A 25064-nucleotide genomic window follows, 5' to 3' on the forward strand; every position below is an offset into this window, starting at 1 on the left:
GGTTTGCAGCCCCCTCCGCTGTCCCAAACAGCTCTCTGGCGATTGTGACCCACTTCTGGTTTTGCAATCACTAATCACCCTGGAATGGAAGCTACCACTGGCACCAATTTTCCAAGACAAATCAAAACTTTCGATATAGGCTGATGGGTTCTGAGCTGTCTGTGACAGATCAGGAGAGAGATCTTGGGGTGGTGGTGGACAGGTTGATGAAAGTGTCGACCCAATGTGCGGCGGCAGTGAAGAAGGCCAATTCTATGCTTGGGATCATTAGGAAGGGTATTGAGAACAAAACAGCTAATATTATAATGCCGTTGTACAAATCGATGGTAAGGCCACACCTGGAGTATTGTGTCCAGTTCTGGTCGCCGCATCTCAAAAAAGACATAGTGGAAATGGAAAAGGTGCAAAAGAGAGCGACTAAGATGATTACGGGGCTGGGGCACCTTCCTTATGAGGAAAGGCTAAGGCGTTTGGGCCTCTTCAGCCTAGAAAAGAGACGCTTGAGGGGGGACATGATTGAGACATACAAAATTATGCAGGGGATGGACAGAGTGGATAGGGAGATGCTCTTTACACTCTCACGTAATACCAGAACCAGGGGACATCCACTAAAATTGAGTGTTGGGCGGGTTAGGACAGACAAAAGAAAATATTTCTTTACTCAGCGCGTGGTCGGTCTGTGGAACTCCTTGCCACAGGATGTGGTGCTGGCGTCTAGCCTAGACGCCTTTAAAAGGGGATTGGACGAGTTTCTGGAGGAAAAATCCATTATGGGGTACAAGCCATGATGTGTATGCGCAACCTCCTGATTTTAGGAATGGGTTAAGTCAGAATGCCAGATGTAGGGGAGAGCACCAGGATGAGGTCTCTTGTTATCTGGTGTGCTCCCTGGGGCATTTGGTGGGCCGCTGTGAGATACAGGAAGCTGGACTAGATGGGCCTATGGCCTGATCCAGTGGGGCTGTTCTTATGTTCTTATGTTCTTATGACGAGGACGGGACAGTCCAGATTGGAACTACAATTAGGGTTCCTCCACCAAACCACTATCCTGATCCAGATTCTTCCCCAACCACCTCCACTCTGCTGTTGCTATTTTGTAAAGCATTCCAGAGTCAATGATGTGACACATCAGCAAAATGTGAGGTTTGTAAAGCACCAATACATTAGCAAAGTTAGACAGATAAATAATAAGCAAATATTGACAATCCTCCTTCCCTCCCTGTGACAGACAGTTATGGTATCATATTTCCCCATTTCTGTGTATTCTTATTGTTCAGTGTGTGATCCCAAAATACAGGGCTGTGCACACACAGCATTCTTATTTAAGAAATTTGCACTATGCCTTGCCATTATCAAAAGTCTTCAAAGTGGGCATAATACCATTAAAATAACAATAGAATCCTTAAAAACTAAGAATACAAAATAAAACCAGCAGCATACAAACCTGATGCAAGTCAACTGGAAATGTGACTCTCATTTTGCCTTTGACATTCTGCTATGACACCCCCTCCCCCCACACATGGTTAGCCCCCACACATGGCTAACTTTGCAGGGGAGCATGCAAAAGAACCTCAGAAGTCAATCTTCACTGCTGGACAGATGGGGGGGGGGGGAGAAAGACTGTCCTTTAGATATCCTTAAAGTTGCATACCAAACACAATTTCCTTGGGGAATTCTTCTGAAGTGTCACAGACATTATTCTTTAAGAAATTGCAGAAAAGCAGAAGAAGTGCTCTTCAAGATTGCCTTAAAATTGCAGCCTTAAAATAGAGGAAATATGTGTTGCTTTCAATTCTGAGGTTCTATTATCCTGGGTGCTTGTTTTCAGTAAGTGCTGCCTCTCTCATGTTATATATATCATCCATATTGTTTTTTATAACTTGCTTGTTGCCATGATGATTGCCAACAGTGTGTGCGCTGTTGTTTTGGTTCTATTGTTTTTGATTATGTATTTATATGGTTTGTGCAATAAATAATGTATTTATATGGTTATTATTATTGATGTATTTCTATTATGATTGTTAGGAGACTTGAGCTTTGGAAAAGTTGAATATAAATCTTCTAAGTGAATAAATAAAAGTCTAAAAAGGTTGGGTATGCTCTTATTATTTGTCAAGCACAAGCAGAGAAAACTATAGCTATTACTCATAGGGCTCAATCCTATCCAGGACTTACACTATTGGATCTCATGATCTGCCACCAAGAAGCTTGAGATCCTGGCATGACAGACAGAGAGTCTGTCTTTTCTTTGGGCTGCTGCTGCAAGTGCAAAGCCCCGAGTCTCCTGAAAAGCTGATTTAGGTCTGAGGAGAACCATTGCAAACCAGGTGGCCTACAGGGAGGTAAAAATGTTTTTACTCATCTCTCCAGGGCTGTCTGTTCTCCTGGCAGTCCATAGCATGTAGCATGTGCTCTGTCAGTGGTGCTGCATGCTCTGGGCCAGGAGGGATAGGATTGAGTTAACAAGCTATTAAACAGAAGATAACTAGCAGGGCTATCAAGGAGCAAGGAAGAGGTGGCATGTTTTATTGAAAAGTTAGTCAGTCAAGTGGAAGAGATCATCTTTCAGACACTATCTTATTGAAGTTCTGCAGCAAATTCCAAACAACTTGTTAACAGCCCTTTAAGTGTTCAAAGCAAATGACTTCAGCTGCAATTCTGAACACTCAGCAACTCTTCAGATGCACACCATGGAGGTCAAAAGTCAAGCACACAGGGGGAAAAAGGGTGAGAACATAAAATTAGCATCCGAGAAAATATGCTTCAAGAGACATTTCCAGCATCCTAAGGACTATGGAAGTCAGAAAAGAATTCAGTTCTGCAGGGTTTAAGGCAACCATACCACAACTGCAAAATTATAAGCTATGCTGTTTTGAATAAATTGGGTTAGTGATGAGGGAAGTAATGAAATAACTACATCAACATAGACAAACCAAGTAAAAGGGGAACAAAATTAGTTCCTGTAAGTCTTTGTTTTATACTCATTAGTTTCCTGTATTTATTCAGCAAAATGGAGTTTTATATTACAGGTATAAAACTTTTTTTTTTAAATCAGTCAATCTAAAAACTATTCTCTTCTAAAGTTACCTAATGCAAAACTGACTAGATTCATTTTAGATTTTGCTTTCCATATAAATCAGTCTTCAGTGCTAAAGGAGAAGTCCATCTTTGAAAGCAAGTGCATCTAAGGCACTCCAGCAAGAGTCACCCAACTGTTCCCTTTCTTTCCAAACCACAGTAGATTCACATGTCTTGGGGACACAAGAGACTGATCCTCCATCCTTATGCTGTGGTCTACTGTAGTTAGGCACACGCTTCTCAGAAACAGCTGGAAGAGTAGTGAAAACAACAGTATTGTATTGCACTTGCAGGACAAAGTTCCAAACAACACAGTCCTGGAATGAGCTGGAATCCCTAGCATGTATGCACTGCTGAAACAGAGACGCCTGCGTTGGCTCGGTCATGTCGTGAGAATGGATGATGGCCAGATCCCAAAGGATTTCCTCTATGGAGAACTCGTGCAAGGAAAGCGCCCTACAGGTAGACCACAGCTGCGATACAAGGACATCTGCAAGAGGGATCTGAAGGCCTTAGGAGTGGACCTCAACAAGTGGGAAACCCTGGCTCTGAGCGGCCCGCTTGGAGGCAGGCTGTGCAGCATGGCCTTTCCCAGTTTGAAGAGACACTTGGCCAACAAACTGAAACAAAAAGGCAAAGAAGGAAGGCCCATAGCCAGGGAGACAGACCAGGGACAGACTGCACTTGCTCCCATTGTGGAAGGGATTGTCACTCTTGAATTGGCCTTTTCAGCCACACTAGACGCTGTTCCAGAACCACCATTCAGAGCGCGGTACCATAGTCTTTCGAGACTGAAGGCTGCCAACCTTCTGCATTGCATTCGACTGTTGTGCTGCTGTTCTCATTATGATTGAATTTTCTCCATTAATAAATGTGATAATATGAGCATGGTGGAAATACAGGAAGAAAACAAATGGATGATGCCATTGTGTGAGCAAGCGAGCTCCTTTGTCATCTACTGCACTGTCATGTTCACATAGGAAAGCAGTCAGATATTAATAGGTTCTAAGCATCTGTGACAGGCTTAAACTTCCCATTATAGTCTCTTTTATTGTGCAAACTTTCCTTTGTAGATCATAACTTCACATATGTCTTTGTTAAATGTTTGGGGAAAGTGTCTGTGACTGACAGGTGATTTACACTAAAAATTGCTAGTTGGGCAGTTAAGGATATTTACATTTTCAATGGAAATCAGCCACTGGGTAACAGCACAATCTGTACAGCCAGTTCAGACACAGATTAAATCTTACAACATATAATGGACAATCGCAGCTGAAGAAATCCCTTTGGCAAAGAAGAAGCAATATTCCCAATTTCAAGCTTCCAGCATCAAATTTTTAGCCATCAGTTATGCACAGACCTGCATAAAATATTTCAGATGTACCAACGTAAGAATAGGGATACTTACAATTTTCAAAGCTAACAGCATTGAGCTCTGCATAGCACTGCCAAACTAATATCTACATCCTCCAGCAAATTAAACATCAGAGAAGAGGTGGTCTAAATGGCAAATACCCAGTAATATCTTACAATCACTCCTTTACCAGGTACATAAAGTGGTCCATTGCTTCTGCCTTTGTCTATCTTATCAGGCAAACACACCACAAACACTTACAGGGAACACAAGGATGGCTATAAAACAAAATTGTGCAGTAGATTCATTTTTTACTCTTTTACTCTGTAATGGCCTGGTTTGCTAATTAGTAATACCTTATCTAGTAAATACATACTTAACTGAACACAAATTTTAGACTTAAAATGGTTTGCAAGATTTTTCTGTAGGACAATTTTGTAAACCTGTAAAAATGATGATGCAAAAGACCATATGCAATTATTACCACTTCAAAACATGAATCTGTTGTACAGAAAAGATGAGCATGAATTCAGTATCTTTAGGTGCTTTAAGAAACATCACATTTGACATCTTTCCAAATAGGTGTTCTCAGCTTACAAACAAAATACATCTGTGAGGCTGAAAGATGTCCAACTCATCAAATCTGTAGGCATTCTTCAGTCTCTTTAAAAGTTAGCTTAACTATTTAAAATTAAATTGGGCACTGTATTTATCAAATACTATAATTTACTAAACAAAGCAAGCTACAAAGGACACAGGAGTCTATGTTGCCAGGCTCATCAGGTGGGTTCTTTCTTATGAAAGGCAGACTTCAGATGGTATAAACAAACTTGGCTACTCACAGCCCAAATCTGAGCTCCTGTGGCATGTGGCTATGGCGGCACTGAAAACGGCTGCCACTGCATCTTACATATCAACAGCAGCCGCAGGCAGCAACTCAGGAGAAGGGGACATTCATCCCCTTCCTTCTCCCGGGTGAAGGAAGCAGCCCCTCAATGGAGCGACTTGATTCACCACAAACCAAAAAGTTGGCGGTGAAGTAAGAGTATTCGTATCGGGTGCTGAGCCCCACACAAACACTCTGGATCCGGTGGAGCAGAGCTCCACTGGACCCACCTCCCTCCCTCCCCAACACGCCACCCACCCACCTTTTCCCCACCTCCCCGTCAAGCCTCCTCCCCACCCTCTCTCTCTCCCCACCCGCCTCCCCTCTGCCCACGCTTCCCTCTCTGCGGCTTGGCAGTCCATGCAACCGCTGAGTAGTGGAGGCCGGGTGCCTGCTCAGCGCTACCCAACGCCAGCCAGCGCTGGGCTAGCATGGGCGCTTGCCCGGCGGTATTCAGCCATTCTCAATCGCCTCCCCCTCCCACCTTCTCCGCTCCGTACTCAGCCCTCCCCATTGCCAGCTGCCCCCATTTCTTTCACAGGTGGGATGCTGAGCTTTTAAGAGTCCAGTCCTATGCATTTGGTCAATTGGGCTTACTCCCAGGAAAGTGTGGATCGGATTGTAGCCTGAGAGCCCAGTCCTATGCCTGCCTACTCAGAAGTAAGTCCCATTCTAGTCAATGGGGTTTACTCCCAGGAAAGAGTGGATTGGATTGTAGCCTGTAGCTTTGGCTTGCTGGGAAGACTTGCTTGCTGGGTTGTTTTGTTTCCGTAGGCTGGAGCAGGGAGAACCTGCACCATCTCAGTCTGAAGGGGGGGGGGAATTCGGCAAACACTCCCTGGGTTTTTTAAAGCAATTCCCTGTTACTACCGCACCTGCCCGTGTGTGTGTGTGTGTGTGTGTGTGTGTGTGTGTGTGTGTGTGTGTGTGCGCGTGCGCGTGTGCGTGTGCGTGTGCGAGTGCAGTGCGTGTGAGAGAGAGAGAATGCTCCACTTTGCTGCACGTGTTCTGGCCACAGAGATTTTCCCCTTCCCCTCTTCAGCCTCGGCTGGCTCAGGGGCTCCAGGAGTCTTACTGTTCCTTTGCAAGGGGAACCTCTTCCATGGCTCTGGGGCTATTTCCCTGCCTGTTCGAGGTGGGGCCTTTTTGCAGTGTTTTGGGCTGCCTGGAAAAGGATGAGATACCAGTGCAGGGCAAAGGAGGCAAAGGTGTGCGTGACTTTCAATTCCCCCCACCCGATTCCTGTTGAGACAAATCTGCAGATAAAAAACCCGTGGATAAATAGGTTGCACCTGTACTGTGCAGGTACACTCCCGAATCGGCCTTTTCAGCCACACTAGACGCTGTTCCAGAACCACCATTCAGAGCGTGATACCATAGTCGTCCAAGACTGAAGGTTACCAACAACCTGTACTGTTTAGTAATAGTTCATCTGGAACATCTAAGTTATCAGGTCATATATTAAAATTATATATCTGAGCTTTCAGGAAATAACCAATCAACTCTGACAACAACTACCAAATACCCTAGGGTAACACATTCCATGTTGACCAAACCATTTATAAAATTTAAGGCACAGTTTAAAAGCTGAGAAGCATCTTTTCTAAATGTTCTAAGCAAACCTTTCAGTTATTTCAGTGGTTTCCTAAAAAATGTCTCATATTACAACCCTATGTACATTTACTCACAAAGAAATTCCACTGTGTTCAATAGGATTTGTTATGTGGTTGTTTTCTATGTGAATATACATTCAAATGTATATAGACTGGAGTTGTCCACTTGTGGAATCTCAGTCAAGTCCTAACCCCTGTCTGTATAAACATCGTAGAGGTGTACTTCAGAACACACATACTGTATTACCACATCAATTCCTTATACAATGTACTTAAACCTTATGGAAAATAATGTAATCGTGGTGATGGGGGGGGGTTGAACTGTGTCAACAGAAGGGGGGAAGGAGAAAAATATCTTAGTGAACTCAGACAACCATAAAAACCATGTGATTAGAGTAACAATTGTTCTTGCCCTCAGTTTCCAAACCAGTAATTTCACCACCCTGTGATTGGGCTGGTAGCTTTTTCCAAGTACCGCTCGAATAACCTATCTTCAGACAGTAAAGGTCAAACTACACATGAAAAAAAATCACACACAATTGCCCACAAAGGCAATTTCATGTGAAAAATTTCATGTGCAAAATACAGGCTACAAACTGCCTAGGAAGACCAATAAGGAGGAGAGAACTTTAATCCAATATAGTGGGTTTTTCCATGGAAAGTACTCCTTCCCAGCTGTCCCCCAGTCAATTTTAAAAAAGGAAGAGCAGATCTTAAATACAAATGGTCCAGCATAAACAATTTTAGATATCAAACATTACCACTTGCACATTTCTGCTCAGAAATATTAGCTATACAGATCTGTGTTCGGTGCAAAGAATGCCACTTACTAGGTGGGTTCCAAATTGTGACCCATCTGCCAGATTAAATTATTTTCCAATATCAGATAGCAATTATTCTTTTATTTGCCATTTTAAAATGTCAGTTTAACTATTCAGAGACTGACAATTAATTGTTCTCTTAGGAGATGCCCTTTTCTCTCCATATGTGGCTCAACTACCCAGCTAGTATTTAAAGTCGTTTTCAATTTAAGGCACAACAAAGGCTTTCCACAGCAGACTCAATATTAGTTCATTAAGAATGCAAATAGCTCATCTCCATACACTAAATGAACATGTGCACAATAGAAAATAATGTTTGCCTTTATGCCATGAACTAGACAAGCTCCTCTGCAAAACTTCTGAAGTATCAGTTTTAAAAGGCAAGAATCAACATCACAGATACTCAGGTACAGGAAAGAAAAATGAAGTAAAGCTAAATTAATTCTGGAGCTGCAAGAAGGATAGAACCAATTTAAAAGCTTTAAATATTAACAGTCTGCAGAGCAAATTACACCCAGTTACATTTATAAAAAAAAGACATTCTAATCACTCTCAGATTGTACATGTACATTATGACCACTGGTGGTCTACCCAAAATTTACTGGTGGTCCAGGAGTTGGGTAGCTATAGAATTTAAGTTTCTCATCTTGGCTTCCAACTGTGTGTACATATGTTTCAACTATTTATTGGAGAACAAAACAAAGCCTGTAGGCCTACATCTGGAACAAGGCCTTATGCTAACCTGCAGCACGTACTGGAGCCAGGACTGAGTGAAAGGAGGCAAAGTTATCCCCAGAGGCTAGTTTAAGCATCTAGGAAGGGAGGAAAATGCAATCAATCTGTCTTGAACTTTGTGATGTGTATCTAGGACCCCTTCATGCATGCTCTGCCTGCTATGCTTGCTCCTACACTGGTCAGGTCCATGGGAAAGATTTTGCCCCCTATGGTTCCCTCTGCAGATTTAACATACCACACAAGCAACCCTCAGCCCCTTGGGAGGTGCAACGCAATAAGCGAAACATGCTGGAATTACCATATCAGAGGAAACCTTTACATGAATCTAGACCAGTATGGGAGTCATTCCAGATGGTGGCAACTGTGCCAGTTGGAGTATGTGCAGAAGGGATCAAACACAACAGTGCAAGAAGACATTAGAACATTGTGGACATTAGAACACAGCCTGATACACAACCTGTATCCATTCTCCTATGGACCCAGAAGCTTGAATTATTCTCTGAGCCAAAAGTATGTGAATGATGCAAGCCGAACCTTATATACCTTTCCTGACTTTAGGAAACTTTGCTAAACAACTATTTTTTTCCCCCACTTGGAGAGGCCCACAAACTCTCAATATACTGCACATTACCATCAGAAGCCAATTCAAGCTTCAAGACTGGGTATCACGTGTACATCTACTTGACACTCTCATTCTTTGGCCTTGCAAAACCAAGTGCTTTATCCCTATGTTTTACAAGATGCTTCAGGGAAAAATTAATACCCATGAAAACTTGATCCCAGCATCAGTGTGGCACCTGTTTTATATCATAAGAAGAGAGACACAAAGGTGCCTGTGATCAGGCAAGAGATGGCCACTTCCCTCCACGCCCAACAAAGGTACAGTAGTCAACTGGTAGGAGAATGTCATGAGCCTTTACAGCTTTTTCCTTATAATCAACCGTCTCCATATGAAGGTCTACCATATACTCTGAATCATGGCAGTATGTTCTTCTTTCAACCCCTTGCAAATTTTTTACTGTAACGGTTTTTCAGGATTTTACTACAGACTATATAGTCAGCCTGCATAGGGCTGGCCTTAGGAGCTGTAGGGCCCTATGCAAAACATTTTTGCAGAGCCTTCCTATTCACCAGGATGGGTGGCAGCGGCAAGGCACTCAGCAATGGTGTTGCTGTCAAATGCTTCCAGGGGGGACCTATTTCAAACCAGTCGGACCCAGGGATGGGGGAGGGATGTCGAACAGCAATGTTCCACTCGCCTCACTCTCCTCATGATGGCTCAGCATGGAAGATTTCCATGCCAGAGAGTCAGCTACAAAGCAAGGTGCTGGCTATGGGCACTCTGCTTGCCACCCCAGTGCACAGCCCCTCCAGACATAGGGCCCAATTTGACCAAATTACCCTAAGGCAGGCCCTAAGTCTGCATCTTACACACTTTCTAGAGTCAGCATGTAAAGCTAATTTGCATATACTCAAAATTACTTTGATAATCCATTACATCTGAAAAAATATGTTTTGTCTCCTTAAAAACTACGAGAGGCACTTATGAACTGAGACTAAATGAGAAAACAGCAGCTTCATTCTCTGATCTCAGACTCACTCCAGGGCATGGATTTATTTAGTGTAATGGTGGACAGAATCGCCTACAGTTTAAATTGCTGGGGGTTTTTTATTGCAAAGAGCATGCAGTTGAATCTACGCAAGTAAAGCAGACATAAGATCAGGTCAACTGCATCTGGAGAAGCACTTACAGCTGCTAAAATACACAGAGGTACACCTGAACTGCCACTTCTCAAGTTCTTGCCATCTCCAGTACAGACCAGTTCTTGCAGGAGATTTGAGAAAGTGTGGAGAAAGGAATAAACATTTCTCAGAATTGTGGGCCCATATGCAAAATTTGTAAGAGAAAAAAGAAGCACAACCTCTACCAGCTTTAAGTCAACTAAGCAAACTCATTCCAGGATACTGCTGGGGTACAGGAAGTATATCCTTCATCGTTGGCATCCTTCAGTCTTGGAAGACTATGGTATCGCGCTCTGAATGGTATATATTTCTTATAAAGTTGGTATAAAACTTTAAAAATTTGTTTTGTTCCAAACTAATTTTGCAATCAGTGCTATGTTATTTTGAAAAAGCAAGAATTCTTTAGAAGTACATGTGGACAAGCCTTGAATTTTTTCTGTGACTAAGGTATTTTCCCTTTTTAAAAAAAATCTTTTTCACCTCCTCCAAGCTACAAGGATTACCAATCTCATCCATCTTTTATCTGAGTTATATGCACTAAAGTATGTTCCCTTAGTAACTGTATAGGCATATTGTCTGCCTGCCCTTAATGAGACCTGTACCTATGTCTAAAAACTGACAGCTAGCAGAAACTCAAAGTATTCCATATAACAATGCTAAACAGCTCAGTGAAATGTGGCTTCCTCATAAGTATGCTTCAGATCCCAGCCTCAGGCACAATGTACTGAACTTGCATATCTGTGGAGATACTCCTTTCCAAGAAAGAGTGTTTAAGACACTGCTGTGACGCTGCAATCTTACTATGAAGTATGTCTCATTCGACTCAGCAAGACTTGCTAAGCAAGATTTGTACAATTCCTACAGCCATTTATTGCCTCTCCTCTTTAAAAGCTGCATGATAGAGCATGCTGTGCGCTGTTTCAGAAAGAAAATCCAAAGCTCAATTCTCAGCATCTCTGGGTACAGCAGGAAAACACCCTCATCTGAAATTCTGAAGAGCAACAAGCTGGTCAGTACTAACAAGAACAACCAATTGTGTGACTCAAGATAAGGAGGCTTCCTATGTTCCTGTGGTCTTACATACAAAGTCAATCATCCAGGAGGTCTAGCAAGAGAGAAAACAAAATTCACTGTCACAGGCAGACGTATTTGCTGAAAGTGTCACTACAGTAAACAAAAGTTTCCCTATCTAAATGTAACCATTTTCCCAGTGATTGATTTTCTCTAAACCACTTTGGGAACCTTGTCACCTGAAGAGTAAGATGCAAGTGCTTTAAACAAACAAATACAAATAAAATGCCCAAAAGGAAGTGTGAGTATAATATCAATCCTGGGAAGTATACAGGTAGCACTGGAACTGTACTCATTCTGTCTCTCATTCAACTGACTCTCGTTCAATGTAAAGAATGCAACTTGTAAAGATGCATTTAGGTGTTCCAATATTTAGCTACAGAAAAACTTTTCTGTTGCATTTATTTGCACCAAAGCCCTATTAATTTCATAAGAGATTAGTGCAATTACACCAAAGGTGAAACTTAACAGAAAGTTTTTCTCATTACACCACTCATTTTTCACAAATAAGGGTAACAAACCCTGGAACATGAGAAGCTGAAATATCTGTATCTTCAATAACTTAGATCACAGCATGATACACAGAACCACCAACAGGACTAAACTGAAACTGAACTGAGTACAGTACTCACATTACCATGGGAGCTGTCACAATGCCACTCTTTCTTGCTGCACCAGAACAGCATGAGATGTTGCAGATTGTTCATGAGAAGCCCACACTACTGCTTCTCCCTATACTAGTGTTAAATATTGAGAAACTAGGTTAATGCTGAGATGGGGGAAGAGCCAAGTGTGGTCCTGGGCTTTGTGATGAAGTCCACAAAAAATTCTGCAAAAATAAGCTGCTTAGTCTCTAAAATATGCTTGTTTTTGCCAGAACATACTTAATGCAGCTAGCCCTCTTGAACTTGTGTGGCCCAGCCATCGAAGGAAGGATCAGCATGCTGTCATCTATTACTTTTAGGACTAAATCCTATCCAATTTTCCAATGCACCCGTACCAATGGAGTGTGCACTGCATCCTATGGTGGTGGGGACAGTCCTGGAAGCCTCCTCAAAGTAAAGGAATGTTTGTTCCCTTACCTCAGGGCTGTATCAGCATTGGAAACTTGGATAGAATTGGGTCGTCAAGGAGTTCCCCCAACTTTTGTGCAAACAAAGTAAAAGCTAACTAAACAGCATGATCTGAACCACAGCTTACCAGTAGCTAACTATAGGGCACACACAGAATTAGCAATGGAAGCGATGCCACTGAGCATGAATCGAGTGCATGCTTTAAGCCATTTCTGCTCAACACTGCATATACACAACAGGGACCAAATGTGTACACCTGTGGGCTGGGCAAAAATCTCGTGTTTCTCACCATTTGTCCTCCACTGTACCACTTCACATGGTCCACCTATTCAAAGTACCACTGGAAGTTACTGGTGATGACACAATTGCCAGTTACTTCTGGGTTAGGAGGCCAGATGTGATGTGACAAACTTCAGTAAGAGGCTTAGGGTGGACAGGAGAGCTTTTTAAGCATGGAAAAGAATGCTTTGGAGCTTTGCCTGCCAAGCTGAGCCTTCTACTACTGTTTGTTGTGGCGCATTCCTGGTCTCACTGGCCAGCGGCATGTGTCCAGGGGTCCCACGAGTACCACCTGATACCACTTCAAGTAACACTGGCTGCACATGCCTGATCTTGTCTGATCTCAGAAGCTAAGCAGCATCAGACCTGGTTAGTACTTGGATGGGAGACTGCCTGGGAATACCAGGTGCTGTAGGCTTATACCATAGTCTTTCGAGACTGAAGGTTGTCAACCAACCAACACTGGCTAAGCAAGAATGATCTAGTCTATTCCTTTTGCAGGTGTGTTTGTTCAGAGCAGGAAGAAAACACAAAAAGCTCAACACAGCTTGGAAGTACAATGTACATAAGATCTTAAACCTTGCCATCTAACTTGGAAGCATGCACAAAATCACCACTGCATGCACATATGTACAATGAGATGGGGTAGTGCAGTGGCTAAGAGACTGAACTGCAAATCAGGATGTCCTGGGTTCAGATCTTTCCTTCCATGGACTTCATAGGTGTTTACATTCCTGGTCTCACCGGCAGGTGTCCGCAGGTACCACCAGACACCACCTCCAGCCCCACTGGTTGAGCAACGCTGCTTTGACCAGCACCTTCACCTTTAGGGCTGCAGCAGCAAGAGTGCTCCTGACTTGACACCATCACACTTAGAAACTAAGCTCTTGTTACTGAAGTAGAGTTGCAAAGACTTTGCAACATTCTGCAACATCTTGCAAAGTTGGAGTATTCTATGCAGAGTCTACTAAGCTCGACGGGGCTTGCCAGAGGGAGCGATGGGCTGGCTGGAGAGCCTCTGGCGCACGGGGCCACTCCACTTCCCCGCACCGCCGCTCCTCTCGGTAGTAGCTGCACCTCCGCAGCGAGAAACTTGCCTGGAAGTTGAGCCGCCCTTACCTGCTGATGAAGCCGTCGCCGTCCCCGTCGCAGGTCTGGAAGAGGCGCCTCATCCGCTCCTCCTCGCCCGTGCTGGAAGTGTCGCTGCTGCTGCTCCCGGTGCTGCTCACGCTCACCGCCGCTGCCGCCATCATGCGCCCCGCTCTCTCTCCGCAGCCGGCAGGGAAGAGGAAGCTGCGGCTGCCCAGCTCCGGCAGCGCCCGAGTTCCTCGGGGCCCCGCACGATCCCCTCCCGGCCCTGCAAGGCGCGAGCGGCGCCGGCTGCACAATGCCAGCGAGGGGGGAGGAGAGGCAGGCAGGCGCTTCGCCTCCTCTCGCGCACGAATTCAGCGCGCGCCACCTCGCGCGCCAATCAGCGGCAGCCCGCCGACGGGGCGCGCCCGGGCAGGAGCAGCCCCGCTCAGGCACCTTCCCCCGGGGAAGCCCGGGGCGCGCGCTCCGGGGAAGCACCCGAAAGAGGGAGGGGGCCAGACCAGGAGCTTGCAGTGGGCCGCCCGCTGCTGGAAGCCTGCACTGAAGCCAGGCGGAGGTTTGGGCTGCAAACCTGTCCACACTTACCGGGGAGTAAGCCCCATTGACTCTAATGGGACTTACTTCTGAGTAGGCATACGCAGACTTGGGCTCTGTGGCTGCAGTCCGATCCACACTTGCCTGGGAGTAAGCCCCATTGACTCTAATGGGACTTCCTTCTGAGTAAACATGCATAGGATTGGGCTCTGAGGCTGCAATCCTATCCACACTTGCCTGGGAGTAAGCCCCATGGACTCTAATGGGACCTACTTCTGAGTAGCCATGCATAGCATTGGGCTGAGGCTGCAATCCTATCCACACTTACCTGGGAGTAAGCGCCATTGACTCTAATGGGACTTCCTTCTAAGTAGACATGCACAGGCTTGGGCTCTGAGGCTTCAATCTTATCCACACTTACCAGGCTTATCCACGCAATGGGGGAGTTAACCCCATCAACTCTACTGGGACTTACTTCTGAGTAAGTCTACTCAGTAAGTAAGAGAGCCCAATCCTATGCATGTCTACTCAGAAGTAAGTCCCATTAGAGTCAATGGGGTTAACTCCCAGGTAAGCATGGATAAGATTGCAGCTTGAGAGCTGCAATTTTTCTGTCAATTTGTTTTATTACTAAACATTGCATCAATCTGAATGCATAGAAGTTTATTAGCTCCTATGAGCATCCATAAGCATATTTTGATTTCTTTCATTTGCTGATTAAAAAATCTGCTGATTGAGGGCCATTCCTATCCAACTTTCCAGCGCTGATGCACCTGCAATGCAGCCCTGATGTAAGGGTAATGTTCCCCTACCTTGAAGGGGCCTCCTTTACTTCTGATCCACCACAGAATGCAGCACATACCCTGTTGTCACAGCTGCATCAGTGTTGGAAAATTGGATAGGATTGGGCCCTAAGGGTTCTGCTGTGCCAATGGGGTATGCACTGCTTCCTGTGTTGGGGATGCAGTCACAGAGGCCTCCTTAAGATATGGGAACATGTGTTACCTTGGAAAGTTGGATAGGATTGGACCTTTAGTCTTGGAATGTGTAGATATAATGCAGGCATCTGAGTGTATGAAGAATGCAAGTTCTATTGGCAAACATAGTGATAGATTTTCATATGCTTGGGTATGTATTTTTTCCCCCAGTGAATTCATTTTAGACAATGATTCAATGTACCATAAACAGATAACATTAATATCTGAAGCATATCACTAACATTGCATCAATTTGAATGCATGCAAGTTTGTTAGGTCTTCTCTGAGCACACAAAAGCATATTTTGATCTCTTTAATTTGCTGATTAAAAATGTGCTGCCCTGAATCTACATCAGCTGCCAGGATCTCATCACCCTGTGTTGTTCTTATGGTGGATGGGAGCGGGTAAATTATAGAATATAGTAAGGTACTGTATATACATTTTGTATATCACTCTAAGAATTTTCACAACAGGCAATAATATTCCCAACCACAGGCCTGCTCATTTTCTCTCTCTCTCTCATGGGCTCTCAGCAAGGATCACCCAGGCTACAATGCTATCCACACTTTCCTGGGAGCAAGCCCCATTTGACTATAATGGGGCTTACTTCTGAGTAGACGTGCATAGGATTGGGCTCCCAATCCACACATTGCTTCATCCAGGAGGAGGAAGAAGATGCACTTGGAAGGAGAAGAACATAATGCCACTGAGCTCAGCAAGCTGGTCAAAATGTGCTGGTGGGCCTGATGTGGCTGCAGGCTTTAGTTTGGGGCCCTGATCTACATATTTAGTGTACTGTACAATAAATTGCTTGTACTTCCATACAAAGGTGAGGCAAATAAAAGCCAGTGAAATCCATGTGGCTTGGGCTGCAAGCTTAAGCACATTTACTTGGAAGTAAGTCCTATTGAACAAACTGGGACTTACTTTTGAGTAGAGAAGCAGGCTTGCACTGTAAATTGCCTCTCTGAGCAACATATCGCCACACAACATCAAGGCCAGGATGCTATAATGGCAGGCACAAAGCTATTGTCTTTACATAGGAACTGGCTTTGTAGTGCTACAAGGTGACTTCACAGTGATGCTTCCAGAATGCTTTGCTTTAAAAGAAAAACTTTATTTTCTAATATTGATCATTATAATAAAATTAAAATATCTGTTATAACTGAACTGAAGCAACTTATTCTAACTTCACTTAGAGCCCAATCCTAATCAGAAGATCCACAGGTGCAGCAGTGTTGCAGACGTGCCATTAGGCATTTTGCAACACCCAGAGAGTAAGCAGCACTGGCACTGTATCCATGGGCCTAGTCACTGGCAGAGATATGTATGCCACGAGGGGGACAGGGGTAGGATGGCAGGAGAGCATTCTGGAGGTAGGGAGGAAGTGTTTTGGGTTGGGGGAGGGCAGAGTGGGGGAGATAGGCTTGGGAGAGGGGCAGGAACAGCAGAGCAAGGTCTGCACCATATCCTAACCCCCTTCCCAGGTCTTACAGCATTACACCACTGTTACTACTGAATTTGACCAGCTAAATAGCTCAGGTAGTTCCAAGGAGTCCCATAGAGCAGGCTGGAGCTTTACCCAGCACAAAAGGAAAAATATCCTCTTAACCTGAGTAGATCACCAGCCTTCTCCTAACTTGCATTGGATAAGCGCAGGCTGTGTGACTTGGCTGTACCAGCACTGGTTAGGATTGGGCTGCCTGTCTGCAATCCTATAACATTTTCCTGCAAATAAGCCCCAATGAACACAACAGGTGGAGGTGTTTGAAAATGGTGTTATTTACTTTACTCAGCCCATTGTGTTCAGTAAGGCTTATGCTGTAATCCTATCTCACTCACCAGAAACAAACACCTCTGGGACTTTTGAGTAGGCATGCCTAAGACAAGAGGTAAAGACAAGACACTGTTAAAAAAAATTTCCCATTTTTTGCTGCTGTTTTTGTCATAACCTTGCAACTCCCAACTCTGTCTGCCCCTTTACCTACAATTCTCCTTTTCTTGACACCACAACTGGCTCTACAGTTAGGGGCAAGGCTGGTGCAAAACCTCCTAGCATTTTTGGCAGTGCGCCAAATGCTGCCTCTTCTTACCTCGTGAGGTATCAGCCTCTGTTTCTCCTACTCCCTGAATTGGAAAAGGAAGAGGAGGGTGGAACTGTCGGAGATGCTCTCTAGTCTACCATTTTGTTCTCCGCACTTCCTCTTCTGCACTGTCTCCTTCTTCCTTTTCCAATACAAGGTGTGGGAGAAAGAGAGGCTGGCGCACTACCAGGTAAGAGGTGGAAGACAGCTTTTGACATGCCACTGAGGTACCAGAAGGTCTTGGGCTGGCCCTGAGTACCACAGAAACTTAAATTTAGAGAACTTTGAGCCTGTTGCAAAAAGATGTTCTAATGGCCCCTAGCACCACCACCAATAATGAATATTTCTGTCAATGGCAATTAGATATAATAGCCAAGGGTACAGTCTTCATATTAAGAGAAGCATACCTCTGACTACCAAATGCTGGGTGCAAATAAAGAGAAGTGATTATTCCCATCAAGACTAGCTTATGAACTTCCCAGAGGACAGCTACTGCAGGAAATAGAATGCTTCTGCTGGACATTGGTATTGCTGAAACAATGCAGAGAGAATTTTTGCATTCAGTTGCCTGACATACAGCAAAAAACACACATCTTCCATTCCATCAGATGGGGAAATACAGCTAAAATTCAGAATATAGCTGCACAGTTAAGAACATTTTTATTAAACTACTAAATGGTTTTCATCAGACCTGGCACCAGCAGCTGGCAGCTCAGGCATATGCCTGCAGCTTACCGTTGTCACAGACTGAGCCATTACTCTCTCCCTGCTGATGCTGCTATAACCTAGCAGGGGAATGCAACAGCAGCAGGGAAAATAGCTTCAGCAGCAGTGTTCCCTCTCCTGGGGCCTCCAGAAACCTGGCGCTGGGCCTGGGTTTTATTTACATTAATAAAGATTTTTCTCATGTAGAAAATTTTCCCCAGATCTCTTATTTACTATTTCTGCCACACCACTTTGCCTGAACCTGGTTTGTTTAGCTGAACATTGGCTTCAAAAACATTCAGCCTGATTTTTCAAGGGCCAAACACCAAGCTCAAGGATGGACAGCTGGCAGTAAAGCTCCACCCCTACCCCAAATTCATCAAGAATCCTGGCTTAGATCCAGTGCTCATTTGCTCGCGCGCGCTCTTTCTCTCTCTCTCTCTCTCACACACACACACACACACACTTAAAAAAATTTTTTTGATAGAGAATGCTCACTCTTCTGGTTAGACACTGGCATGCTACATTTCCCCAGACCTGAGTCGAGCAGACCAAGTCACAAGGGAGGGCACAGTTTGACTGATACCAGCCAAAGGCTTGTGTCTTTTGGCAAGCTTTTGTCCCTTAGAGATGGAAAATAGCTGTGCATGACTTTTTGCCTGCTCTGTGTTATTACCTGATTACCACAGTCATGCCCCTGACTCTGCCACTAGGCAGAATTCTACAATCTCCAATACAATTTTCATTAGCTACAAAAGGATCTTCAAATTAAGAGCTAAAACAGTAAAATGCCTGTCTTTGTTAGCATAACAAACTGCACTCAGTTATTTTCACTATTGCCACTGGCAGCCTCTCTATCTTACAGCCAAAACTCCATCCATGAACACAATAGAAGCAGTAGCCTCAGGGTCCAATCCTATCCAATTTTCCTGCACCAGTGCAGCTGTGCCAATGGCACATACACTTCATCCTGTGGAGGGGAGGCAGTCACAGAGGCCTCAAAGTATGGAACATTTGTTCCCTTACCTCGGGGCTGCATTGCAGCTACACTGGTGCTGGAAAATTGGATAGGATTGGAACCTCAATCGGCAGGTGGGTGAGTGCCCATCTCTGTCCACCTACTTGCCTTCGTGATCCCTTCTTCTCCTTATACTACCTGGATTAGAAAAGGAAGAGGGGGCGGGCTGAGAGAAAGAGGAAATAGGAAGGGGAGGAGAGTGCTGAGCTATGACCTAGAGTGGGGGGAGCAGAGGTTGACACATCACTGAGTAAGGACGGGCAGCGTTTGACATGCTGCTCAGGTGTCATGAGGGCGCCAGATCTTTAATACATTGTTGGTTTTTTTGACTGCTTCAGCTGTTGCTTTAACTGTTTGCTTTAACAACACTACAAGCAAAGGACCACCCAACTAGACTATGAACCACAGATTATGGCAAGCAGATTATGAAAGAGATTGTAGATGCTCCAAACAAGTTTCATGATGAAGCAGAAGCCCCAGGGAATAAGAGAGTGCATCTTTCCACCTCTAGGCTACCCTAATGACATATTCAAAGAGTTCCCTTCTCCTTTCATAATTGCCATCCCATTGCTCTTTGCCCCTTTCTTCTTTCACATACCGCTGAAGGCGTTTGCTCATTTTCATGGCACCATAGGAATTTTCCATTGGTGGGTGGGTTGTGGATTCTTGGTTCTGAAATCAGTATTACTTTGCTGTCCTACTTCATATGCCTTCATCAGGTTACACGTTCTTTCTCAATAATTTTTGTTTTTCCTCTGTGGAGATAATAATGAGGTCATGTGTCCTGGCAAACAGGTTAACCTGGCTTTGAAGTAGACTCCCCTCTGCTGACTCTGCATCTGTAACTTTTCCAAATCTTGGTTTGTGTAGTACTGCGTGATTATGACCTGATTTGTTGCCTGTTACCTTTTCTTCTAATCTGACTCAGGAAGGCACTTCTGAGATCAACTGTGATTAAATCTATTGTCAACACACCTGATCTGACAATAGACTGAATCTGGATGTGCCAACAGAAGTCTGCATGCTTATTTTTACTGTTGGGAAAAGGCCATAACTCAGCAGTAGCTCACTTGCTTTCCATGCAGAAAACCCCCAACTTCAATGACGGGTCTCTGCAGTGAAAAAAGATCTCAGACAACAGGAGTGGGAAAAATGCATGTACTGTATGCTTTTCCTACCAGGGCAAACAGCACGAGGGCAGGATTTTTAATCTGGAAAATGCTGTTAAGGGGGTGGTGGTGGTGGTGAAACCCACTCTCTCAGCAACACAGTTCTGATACAGACAAAGGGCTCTGTAAACGTTCTTAAGAGCCAAGAATTGTTTCACACATCTCCACCTCAAGTCCAGTCTTGTGTAGTGATGCCTGCTTCAAAGGTTGCTATCCTGAACTATTTAATCTTATATGCACATCAATCACATGCCATCTGCTTCTTTAACGTTAGAAAAGTTACAGCACAATTCTGTGCATGTCAACTCAGAAGTAAGTTCCATTGTTTCTCAGTAGGGTTGACTCCCAAGAAAGTGTGTGTATAGGATTGCACATACTGTATGTGATAGAAACAGTAGACAATGACATCTAAAATACTAACAGGCAGCCCAATCCTATCCCCAGCGGCTCTGCCAGGTACAGCGGTGCCAAAATGGCTACTGCTGCATCCAAGGCTGCCGGAGGTCTCCTCAAGGGAAGCCCCAGGTGCTGCAATAGGGCTTGTCAAGTCTTTACTGACTGGTTCTTCATGTGGCTCAGTGCCGACTGGTGCTGGCCCAGCGCTGGCGGCCCATCCAGGTGCCACAGGCATGCCTTACAGCACATTTGTGAGAACTGACAGTGGAGCTCAGTGCCAGCATTATGGTTACGTAGGATTGGGCCCCTAGTCAGGATTAATCACGACTAAATAAATGAAAGTAATGAACCGCAAATCATTGTAAGAACCCAAAATTGTAAGAACCGTCTGGAAGTCCTTCTCCTTTCCTTTCAGGAATAATCTGAAAGGTATGCAGATACCATGTTTTTCACACCATATTCTATAATGCCGTAGCAATTTTTGGACAATTACAGCAAGCTAGCATTTGGAAACAGTTATACATAATCATGGGCTAATGGTGTACTTTTTCACTAAAAAGGAAACAGGAGATGAGGTACATTTTCCTATCAAACCGATTACAGAAGGCCTTGCAATGACCCTGATTCACTATTTAATATACAGGTGAGATTAGCGTTTAGCATAGTCTTCTTGAGTGCATGAATTAGTGTTCAGAAATGGTTTTAAGGAAAGATAAAATAAAAAGGCAGCCAATGAAAGTAACTGGATGCTGTTATTAACAACTCTAGACTATCTTAGCTCTTAATCTGAAAAACCTCCATTAACCAATTAAGATTTTATAGGAGATTGATTATATAAACCCTCTGGGACAACTGCAGAATTATAGCTATAGGCAAGGTCAAAAGTATTGTTGAAGATGTGGTGATATCACAAATAATTACACAATAGTATTAGCTATTTTCCATCTCTAAACCAGACAGTGCCAAAAACACCCTAATTCCCTCCAGATTCGAATACTTCCTTAACATTGAGGGACCTCATCTCCAGTAAAATCATATTCTGTTCCTCAGGTCACAACAAGTAGTTGGATTTTAGATCAAGAATCTTGGTTTTTTACTACTATTTTGAAATATATGATGTGTTTGGTTTGCCTAACCATGTTGGGCATGAGAGTGGGATATGCCCCTCTTACTGCCTTGTTCTTGCACTTCTGCATTCTTAATAATTCATTTCTACCAGTGTCATGACTTAAAATAGAAACTCTTCTAAACAGCATTCATTTGTGCATTAGGATTTCAGATTAGGCATGAGTATATCTTTATACTAATATTTACTATTTTTCCATTGTGTGCAGCTAATTTAACTGGAAAGTACTAGAAAAAAGAACGTGTCAGATGTGATTTGTTCCATTCTCAATTTTATCATAAAATAGATTTATGTCTGTATTATTTAACATGTTTGAATTATACAGAACTGAAACAGATATTTTAAATGCATGCACACCCACACTCCTGCCCATATTTTAATCAGAGTTAAAGTACTATATACCCTTTTCCCAATGCAATGTATGCACAGTATTTCTGTACGTATACTGTATGTATGTATTTAGAAAGTAAAGTAAAAGTCATTAACAGATATAAGGTTACTCAAAAGTAAAACCCACAATCCAAAAAGGATATTTACTAGTAAAGGTCAGATTTGTGACTACCCTGTAAACAGTGGCAGACCTACCATTAAATGAACAGGGCAAATGCCCTGGGCACAGAGCTTCACATGCCTCTAGGACCGTGCGGAAGCCTCCCTGATGCTCCCAGTGCAGCCAGAAACTGTGCTTCCAGTTTGCCGGAAGCATATTTTAAAGCGTTGGGGAAGCTTCAGTAGGCTTCCCCAATGTGTCCTGGAGTCGCACAAGGATCTGTGTGCTCCAGGTAAGTGATTTGCATGAGGCGGGCAGCGGCATTCCGTGGGAGGGTGCCATCACAGACCTTTGTCCCAGGGCATGTGGCTGGGGAAGTCTGCTACTGCCTGTAAAGCAGACTAGTACATAAATGCTGATGAACCAGACTTTGTACAGCAGTAACAGGTAGTGCATCATGGAGAGTAGGAGAGAGAGCAGACCATAATAGTACAAACGAGGGGTGTCCAAAGTTTTTGGCAGGAGGGCCACATCGTCTCTCTGACTCTATGTGGGGGGCTGGGGGGAGAAAAAAGAATGAATTCACATTTAAAGTTTGAATAAATTTACATAAGTTTACATAAATGAATATATTAAAGATGAACTTATATGATTGAATGAAGGTCTTGCAATAGCTCAAGTCCTATAAAAGGCCTTGCACAAAGCAAGGCTGGCCTTTCTTTTGCTGCCGCTACTGCATCACAGACATGAAACAGCAAGCAGTGGAGGGAGCCCTCATCCCACAGCTCACGCGAGAGGTCAGACAGTCGCCCTCACGCTAAGAGCAGTTGCGTCAGGCCAGTGTGGGCTCCAACAAATCTCTGGAGGGCCAGAGGCTCATTGGAGACTGGGGGCTCCCTGAGAGCTGCATTGAGAGGCCTCGAGAGCTGCAAGCAGCCCCAGGGCCGGGGTTTGGGCACCCCCGGTACACACCATAAACAGTACCACACCTTTCAGTGGTACTGGATTACTACTACTACTGGACATAGAGCAGATGTAAAGAGCTTTAGAGTGCAATCCTAAAATTGCGCTGGGCTGGTGTTAAGTCCCTTAACTGGCCTGGGACTGTCGCAAACATGCCCTAAGCCACATTTGCGCCAGTCCGCCAGGCCGGCACATGTCTGTGTGCCAGTCCATGGAGGCCAGATCTGGCCTTTGCGCCAACACGGATGGGTAAGTTCGTGCAGGCAGTGGGCAAACAGTGCAGAAGTTTGGAAAGGACGGTGGAGGGTGTTTGAAGCGTGTTCTGGGATGGGGGGGGTAGGCAGGTGGTGGGCCAGTCAGCAGGCTGGGCCCAGGAGGGGGGTGGTGCTGGGTTCTTAGGCCAGATCCTAAGCCCCCTCCTGGATGGCCTGATGTAATGCCTGGCTACCCAAATCTGCACCATGTATTTAGGTGGTGCAGATCTGAGTAGCCCCATTTGGCCCGCTGTCGCATTACTCAGGATAAGGGGAATTAATTCCCCTTGCCTGGAGCTGTGCCACAGTCAGCCCTGTCCCTACTCTGGATGTAACACAGGCCTCCTGACCTGCCTGCTCCAGGGCAGGTTAGGATTGGGTTGTTAATTTGGTTATACACAATAGGAAACTTGAAAAGAAGCCATGCTCTGCACAACAGATACCAATCACAAAGGCGTTTGAAGCAGCAGGCTATTACCATGTTAAATCTAACTCACATTGTTCTCACAATATTCTGATATCCCATTTCCAACAATTTGAATGCTGTGAATGAGAGTGGGGAGGAAGAGAGAGGGCTGCTGGCAGGCTCATGACACTTTCACAAACATATTCCAGGCCCATTTAAGGGGAAGGGCTGGAGCTCAGTAGTAGATTACATACTTTGCATGTAGAATATCTGAGGTTCAGCCCCAGACAACTTCTGTAGAAGGATCTGCAGCAACAGGGCTGGGAAAGTTCTCTTTCTGTCTGAGATGAAACTAGAGAGAGTCACTCCAGTTTACAATACTATATCAGGTGGACCAATGGAGTTGGTTTGAGACATGTCCATACTATAGTATTATAAATCACAATGGCCTTGCTAGCTGGTGAATTTTCTGGTCAATCATATTTTGTTTTCAGAGCGCTAAGAAAATGTAATATCACAAAATATAAGCACAGTATAAGCAAGATGTTCGGAGCCCAAACAAGATATGATACCCAGTTGGATGCATCTTCCTTTTTATATTAAACCAAAAGCATCCTTGAAAGGTGCAAGTTAAGCAAAAGAACAGCAATGGTGATGAATGGGGCTGCTTAACTTTTTTGCTCTGTTGTTTTTTTCCACTCACTTAAAAAAAAAATCTGGAAAAATCTGAATTCATGGATTAGGAGGGAGAGGAGTTGCAAAGTGGTGCATGGATATTCTATGGCTCAAAACCCATGGGATAAGGAAATGAATATTGCTTCTTAATATGCATGTATTCCATGAAACCTACGTTACCACAGTGGTTTTCAACTGCTGTGTGCCGCGGGATCAGAAGAGGCAGGCAGCACCTGTGCGCCTACATGTGGGAGAAGCGGCTGCTTTGAGCCTCCCGCGGAAGGGAGAACAAGCAAGGGAGCAGCCAGGGAAAGGGCTGGTCAGGGCTGCTTTGAATCCCACACAGCAGCTGAAGAGTCCGCTTGGAGCTTGCTCCTGCTACTGAGTACGACTCAGGCTGCAACCTGATTGTCACTTTCCTGGGTGTAAGCCCCATTGGCTACTATGGGGCTTTCTTCTGAGCAGGTATGCATAGGATTGGGTTCTGGGGGTGCTATCCCATCCACACTTACCTGGGAGTA

At 44.4% G+C, this 25064-nt stretch overlaps 1 protein-coding gene across 1 annotated transcript in view; it reads right to left on the bottom strand.

Annotated features, from left to right (window-relative positions):
- MCC (MCC regulator of WNT signaling pathway) overlaps positions 1–13912 on the bottom strand; it is a 233930-nt gene extending 220018 nt beyond the window's left edge. Inside the window, exon 1 of the mRNA XM_066613395.1 lies at positions 13773–13912. Within this exon, the coding sequence (XP_066469492.1) occupies positions 13773–13906 (134 nt within the window). The 5' untranslated portion in view covers positions 13907–13912. The remainder of the gene's footprint in view (positions 1–13772) is intronic.
- Between the last annotated feature and the right edge of the window lie 11152 nt (positions 13913–25064).

Source organism: Tiliqua scincoides, chromosome 2 (assembly GCF_035046505.1).
Source record: "Tiliqua scincoides isolate rTilSci1 chromosome 2, rTilSci1.hap2, whole genome shotgun sequence".
NCBI classification, from domain to species: domain Eukaryota; kingdom Metazoa; phylum Chordata; class Lepidosauria; order Squamata; family Scincidae; genus Tiliqua; species Tiliqua scincoides.